The sequence below is a fragment of the Neophocaena asiaeorientalis genome, unplaced genomic scaffold (genome assembly GCF_003031525.2).
Source record: "Neophocaena asiaeorientalis asiaeorientalis breed wild unplaced genomic scaffold, Neophocaena_asiaeorientalis_V1.1 scaffold41, whole genome shotgun sequence".
Lineage (NCBI taxonomy): Eukaryota > Metazoa > Chordata > Mammalia > Artiodactyla > Phocoenidae > Neophocaena > Neophocaena asiaeorientalis.
In genome coordinates, this window is record NW_020171994.1 from 2,179,773 (window position 1) to 2,187,382 (window position 7,610).

Genomic DNA, 7,610 nt, shown 5'->3' on the forward strand with positions numbered 1-7,610 from the left:
ACATACACACACACACACACACACACACACACACACACACACACACACACAATGGAATATTACTCACCCATAAAAAATAATGAAATAATGCCATTTGCAGCAACATGGACGGACCTAGAGATTATCACACTAAGTGAGGTAAGTCAGAGAAAGGTCAATACCATATGATATCACTTATATGTGGAATCTAAAAAAATTATACAAACGAACTTATTTACAAAACAGAAACAGACTCACAGACATAGAAAACAAATTTATGGTTGCCAAAAGGAAAGGGGCGGGGAGGGATAAATTAGGAGTTTGGGGTTAACAGATACGTACTACTATATATAAAATAGATAAACAAGGACCTACTATATAGCACAGGGAACTATATTTAATATCTTATAATAACCTATAATGGAAAAGAAACTGAAAAGGTACACATATAACTGAATCTCTTACTGTACACCTGAAACTAACACAACATTGTAAATCAACTATACTTCAATTAAAAAAAAAGAATCAAACTAACTGGACTTGTTACACAGTCCTCTTCAAAGTGATGAAGTTGAGGCTCTGTAAGACCTTCAAGGTACCTTTTGAATTACCCATGGCCTCTGATTTGTCTTCTGAACCAGACCACGAAAAAAAGAAATTCTAGTCATTTTGATTTTGTATGGAACTTTTACACGGAGCTCATTTTTTTTTTTACTATCATTCTTTGAAATTGGTAAATATTAGTTCATCAGAAGAAGCACCATTCCTTGATCAGTGCAGCTGAGTAGAAATTTTTCATTTCCACGGAAAACATGACACACAATTGCTTCTGTCTCATAAAACAACTGCTAGGCCTTCCCTGGTGGCACAGTGGTTGAGAGTCCGCCTGCCGATGCAGGGGACACAGGTTCGTGCCCCGGTCCGGGAAGATCCCACATGCTGCGGAGTGGCTGGGCCCGTGAGCTGTGGCCGCTGAGCCTGCGCGTCCGGAGCCTGTGCTCCGCAACCGGAGAGGCCACAACAGTGAGAGGCCCGAGTACAGCAAAACAAAAAACAAAAAACAAAAAGCAACTGCTATCCATGGGTCTGCTGGCCAGAGAGCTTCTGAACAACAGCTTACCTGCCCCCGTGGTTGTCACTTCTGGCTTGGCTGGAGGAACAAAGGGAGGCCAGTGTGATGGATGTTTCTGAACTAATTCAAACATCCTTAAATTTTCCTTTAGAATTTCCTGAGGAGACATAGAAACAGTTGTAAACACTGCAGAGTCACTACATATCTGCCCAGTTGGCAGTATATGACTCCAAACCCTAAGAGAGTGGCCTGGTTGTTGAAAGGTGAAAGCAAAGGCTTAGCAAATACACCCATCCTCTACTTGACCCGTCTGAAGACCCAGCTCTCTTCAATTCTAGATACTGTTGGCCAGGAAGGAAGGACGCTGGAGGGAGGATCTGATGGAAGGCCAGTACTCACTGCCCATGCTCCATCATGAGGTCTTACGCCAGTTGCATGGGACCAACTCAATTTAGGGGTGAGATGTTCCTGAAGTGTTGGCTCCAAAGAAATGTTGGTTAGTCAAGTTAAATCTGCCCCCAAAGAATATTGGTACATATTGGCATGGTTTCAGTTTCAATCCAAGACGTATGATATATGTCCTAATTTAAATAGCATAGTCTTATCAGAAAATTTTCTTTCTAACGTTAAACGTGATATACAGTTTTGCGGCATTCTGAAATGTAAGTAATGCCTTTAGAAAATAATTCTCCATTATGTCTCAGCCAATTATTAACTGCGGTTTCAGATTCAGCTGGGGACTTTAGTGTTAATTATTTGTTCACCTGTGAAGAAAAATCTTCCCTCCTTACACTTACGAGAGGCTCTGAGATCCCATCTCTCCAACCCCTCTGTTTTGCAGATAAGAGAACATGATGTCTCCTGCCACCCCATCCAGGGCTCTTTAAACTACTCCCTATGATTTCCCCTCATTCTTTCAATAAGAGTTGATCAATATCTTCCACATAATTGGCATGTGTTAGAAGCAAAGGATGAGGGAGGCAGATACAAAAGTTGTGAGCCAGCAAAATGATAAATACCCTCTGACATAAAATGCCAAAAAGAAAGAATAACTTGCTTTCGTATTTACACAGATTTCTGCAAACTGTGTTTGCTTTAAGTGGCAGTGTGCCTATATTTTATATAAATAAGACAGTTAATAGAAAGACAAGCCCCTTAAACCATAATGGAACACATTAAACTGTAGATGGACACAAAACAAATAGAAAAGTAGTTTGGCTTCTTCAACCATCTCAGTGTTACAAACAGAGTAAGGAAGAATTTAGGCTGAGCTATATGAAACTGGCATTTTTAAGTTAAAATGGTAGAATATTAGTTGAATATTTCATTGACTCACGGGCTCAATGAGATGGAACATTCAGTAGTTAAAAATATCGCTCACCTGACACACTAAGCATATTGCAAACCAAAGTTTTCCTTTAGTTTCCCCAAAGTTATGTACAATTCCCCACATCCTAGTTTCTTTCTTTTGCAATAAAGTCATATCAGGCTGGATTTATGTTACTATGAAAAACCGTCTTGAAAAGGAATTATATTGAATAACACTTGTTTTTTAAGACTAAGAAAAACATACATCTTTACCTTCTGAACAAGGCTACACCAGCTATCAAAGTCTTTTTCTTCTTTGCAGAAAAATCCCTTGGGGGAAAGCAAAAGAAGACAACTTAGAACTGGTCAGGGGCACCCAGGCAGGCCCTTTGTATTGCAAGATGGAGCCGTTGGCCCGGAGTTGTGAAGTAGGATGTGGGCCACTTCCTTTGGATGTGTCCTCCCAGCAACAAGGAGGAAGAGTGTCTGAGCTTATCTCTCTCCTAGATCAGTGCCTCACTTGGACACACACATCTGCTCATTCATCTTCATATTTTCTTTCTCTCTCTGCCTCTTTCTCTTATTCTGTCCCTTTCCCTTTTACCCTGTCCCTTTCCCTCCCTGATCCTCTCCCTTCACACGGTGAGATACAGTAACTTGAAAACCAATCTCCAAAGCACAGGGTTACTTCCATTACATTCAGTGCACAAATATACCTACGTATAAAAAACAATCCATTAAAACCAGCAAACAAAAGCCAAATAGTACTTTAAGCTAGAGGCATTACTTAACAAGGTGGCTTTGACCTTAAGGAAATTATCTTTTAGAATAAAGAGGTGGTGGTGTGATGAATTGGGAGATTGGCATTGATATATATACACTACTGTGTATAAAATGGATAACTAATGAGAACCCGCTGTATAAAAAATCAAATCAAATTAAATTAAAAAAAAAGAGTCAGGGACGTCCCTGGTGGTAAAAAAAAAAAAAAAAAAAAAGGAATAAAGAGAACCATCAGCCTCCTTCCCCATCCTCAGAACCACCCTACAGCACTAAAAGAATGGTCCAAAACAAGAGGAGGACTCTGTCAGCTCTCCATCACTGGCCCTCCGACAATTGGGTTAAACTGGTAGAGAGGATGCAGACAGGCCTCAGAACAACTGGCTACTTCCCAGGCAGCTGTCCCTTCCATGTGTGGACGGCAGTCATATTTCCAGCGGGGGAAAGCCTGCAGCTTCCTGGATTGTGTGCCCAGAGGAATGGACATTGTCCACTCAGGAGGTCTTGCCTCCTTATCCCTCCTTCCCTATGTCTCACCTGATTCCCGGTGCCCAGATAGCAATATTTAGAGGGCAAGAAGGAAAAGGGGGAAAGATGGTAACACTGGTCGTGACTAACATTTCTAGAATGCCTACAACACGCCAGGCACTGTGCTATGTGCCTTACACATAGTGTACTCATACAGCCATGCAAGGAAGGAACTACCGTTTTGCCCACTGGAGAGATGAGAAGGCCGAAGCTCAGAAAAGTTAAGGGACTCCCCATAAGTCCATGGCTGGTAAGCGGCTTCGATCCTAACTCGGCTTCAGGGCCCATTCCTTCCCCACTACACCACACACGACACTACCTCTCGTGGGGGTGGGGAGCGAACATTCTTTTGCCGCCCTACCTAACAACCTGGATAGCTTCCAGGGAGCCAAACTGTGATAGGGCAGCGCTGTGTCTCTTGGGCCACCCAACCTTCAGATACCCACCAATGCTACGGAAGGATCCAAGTTCAGGATGTTCATTCGCTGTGGAGGTTGCAGACAATGGAAAGTCTGGTCGTCAACCGTTCCGTTCTCCTCAGTGTCAACAAAGGTCTGGGTTGTGTGAGGGTCCAGGAAAATGAGCTCATCACCTGTTTTGAATGAGACATGCTTAACCTTCGAAGAACCACCGGCCCTGGCCACACTGCTGTCCTTGGGATGAGGCGCTCTGGTTGTCCTAACCCCTCCCTTGGTGACAATGAGAATGAGATGACAGAAAGCCTGAAGGAGGGTGACCATGCTTGAAGGAAGCCACCCACGCCCAAAGCCAATCATTCAATGCGAAGACTTGCCCTAGCATTTATATCTCCTCAAAGCCCAAGTCCAAAAGTGGAAAGGCACAGGTTTGGGGAAAGGCGGGAATGAGCGACCACAGATGACATGGCGGGCTCGGTGAGCAGCAGTAGCCATGAGTCCAGGTGCCATCAGGGAGCTTCCCGACCCTTTCAACACTGGAAAGCCTCTTGCTCTAGACCATTGGCTCTTAGACCTATGGTCAAAGAGCACATCTGGGAAGGAAAAAGGCCTTGGCCTCCAAAAGAAATGGGAATGCTGACTCTGCCATGGGTGAGATACCAGGGAGCTGACTTCTGGTCTTGATTCGCTAGCAAGTTAGTCATTGTTAGCAAGTCAGTAATTCCTGTCAGAAAGCACTGCCTTGGTCACAGTAATATCAGTACACATACGCCTTGCTGGGAAAACTCACTTTGAGATTGGTCGACCGTTACAAATTGGAGAAAAATGCTGCTTCATTAAATTGAAAAAGTCTAGCCCAATAATGATCTGGGGGGAGTACGGGATAATAAAGTCTCTACTTTTATCTAATGTTCAAAAGGTTGAGAGTCCCTCTAATGCTCATCAGCAGCATACCGAGTAGGCTGACGTACCCAACCTCGCTGTCCAGGCCTGAGAACCATCTGGGCCTCTGTGTTCTAGACGGGGTTAAGCAAGCAAAGAGAGAGATCTGCCTGAGGCAGGAGGATGGGGTGGGAAGGGACACCCCGAAGACACTCTCTGGAATGGCACCCGGGATTCTTCTGGGTACATCTAAGTGCTTCCATTGGCAAAGAGTGTTTCTGATGTCTGATGCCAAGTTTAACTTATCTCTGTCGCAGACCTAGGACAAACCACTTCACTCTGTCTTAATTTTCTTGCTTTTAAACTGGGGCCACTGGGTCTGTTCCAGTTACCTCACAGGGTATTATCAGAATGAGAAGATCTCACCTCTGTGAACTGCTTAAAACACAATACAAACGCAAGGTAGTCATAGATGTACCTTGCTGAGACTCAAAAGGATTTTCCTACAAATATGTGTTTAAGAGCGTATGGAAATCAATGCCCCCATATGGCTTGCTTTAGGAAAGTCAAGGTACATATTCCCCCAGACCACAGGCGGGTGAGACCAGTTATATCAAAAAAGCCTCAAGGCTCAATGAAGAGCAACAACCAGGATGTTTAGAGGAAAGCCTACCTAAGACCATAGAAAGGGAAGGGGAGAAGGAAGCTGTGCACGAGAAAATGTGACTCCAAAGCAGGATTAGGACCGAGCGTTCTGCCAGTTTTGAGTTAAGGTATTGGAAATAATAGCAGTATCCTCTCTGACTCTGGCCCTTTCCCATGGGTGTGTGTGTGTGTGTGTGTGTGTGTGTGTGTGTGTAGTGGAGCTTTGTGGGCTGCCCTATTTCTGAGAGTGCTTAAAAGAGATACAGTAGATCAAAAAGTCCTAGAGAGGGCTTGCCTGGTGGTGCAGTGGTTGAGAGTCCGACTGCCGATGCAGGGGACGCGGGTTCGTGCCCCGGTCCGGGAGGATCCCACGTGCCGCGGAGCAGCTGGAACCGGGCAAGAGGGCACTCGGGAAGCAATGTGGTGTGGTGGGCAGGGACGGTCAAATTGGGATCGAATCCTGGCTTTGCTACTTTTGAGCCCAGTAACCTTGAGTAAACAACCCCTCTAAGTCTTCCACTAGGCCTAAATGGAAATAATGATGTCTACCTCACAGGCGTGTTGTGCTAACTCTATCAATCAATCAATCTATCTAAAGCCATACATCTCTACATAACTATCGATATTAATCTATATCTCTCTATACATGCATATATGTTTTAATATATAATTGTATATTATATAATATAAATTACATATCTATATATAATATAGGAAACAATATATTATAATGACAAGTAATATAAATATATATATTTTTATACATGGAGAGAGAGAGAGAAAGAGGGGGAGAGAGATTGAGAGAGAACCCTCTGCAGAGTCCCTTGTTCAGAAAATGGCAGTTCTCATCTGTCCCCTCCCTTCAGACATTCTGCCAATCCAGACTCTCCCCACCTGAGCCTAATACAGTAAGGGGGTAAGTCAGAAAATGGGAGTTGAGGGGAGTTTGCAGCCTCAAGTGAAGGTTAAACAAAGGATTTATGGACATTAGTGGGCAAATGGGCACTATGTAAACCTCTGTCTTGGGAACTGAGGATTGCCCACACCTCTTTCAAAAGCAGTCCAACTCCACCAATGTCTCCCCGACCCAGTGGCCTCAGGAAACAGGAGGGCTATGCCAGCTTGGCAAATTCTCTCTGGGTAACTTGGGAGAAAGGAGGCCAGGGTGCCCAGGATTCACTGAGATCCCTCCAAAATTATTTTCCAGTGTTTCCACCTTTTCCTCAAGCACAGACAGTAGGAAATATACTTTTGCTACATTTTCTTTGACAGGAACCCAAAAGCTTAGAAACAGAGAACATCTAAATTTATAACACTCTAAATACTGGGGTTTGTACTTAGAAAAAGAAAAGCCTCCACTTTCCAAATGTTCCATCAAGCTGCAGTTCTTAGGATCGACCAGTAGATGGCAGCATTCGACAGAGCCCCAGCAACTGTGGAGAAACCCTACCTTAAAGAGAGAAAGAGCGAGCAGAGGAAAGAGGCGCTGGGGTCAGGCTGGCTCTTTTTGCTGAGTGCTTTCCTGTGAGGGGACAACATGGTGAACTGGGGGTCAGCCCTATCTTCCATAAAGGGAACTTGAGACTGAAAGAGCTGACACTCTTTTCCTGCTGGCACACAGCTAGCTAGCCAGTGGGAGACTGACCACATACAGGGCTGGGTCTGTTTCCACCCGCCCCACCTCCATGAATCTCCGAGGAGGAGATGAGTGGGGAGGTGACCAAGCCCATCTCACTCAGTCCTCTGCACATGCCTCAGGCCATTCCCCACGCCTGCTCTGGCTCTCCCTTGCACTCTAAGCTCATAGCTTCCTCGAAGCCCACTCCTGCGAGAGGTGTCCCGTACCCCACTTCCCTCACCGCATGACTCCCTTACTCTGCGGCACCAAGCAGGTGTCTAGGCCCTTGGTACTCAAAGTGTGGCACCAGCAGCACCGGCACTACCTAGTTAGAAATGCAGGCTCTCAGGCTCCACCCCAGAACTGCTGAACCCGCATTATA

At 44.8% G+C, this 7,610-nt stretch overlaps 1 protein-coding gene across 1 annotated transcript in view; it reads right to left on the reverse strand.

Moving 5' to 3' along the window:
• ATG4A (autophagy related 4A cysteine peptidase) overlaps nucleotides 1–7,610 on the reverse strand; it is a 65,954-nt gene that overhangs the window by 8,123 nt on the left and 50,221 nt on the right. The window contains 3 exon segments of the mRNA XM_024748660.1: nucleotides 1,100–1,208; nucleotides 2,633–2,689; nucleotides 4,114–4,259. Coding sequence (XP_024604428.1) covers nucleotides 1,100–1,208; nucleotides 2,633–2,689; nucleotides 4,114–4,259 — 312 coding nt within the window.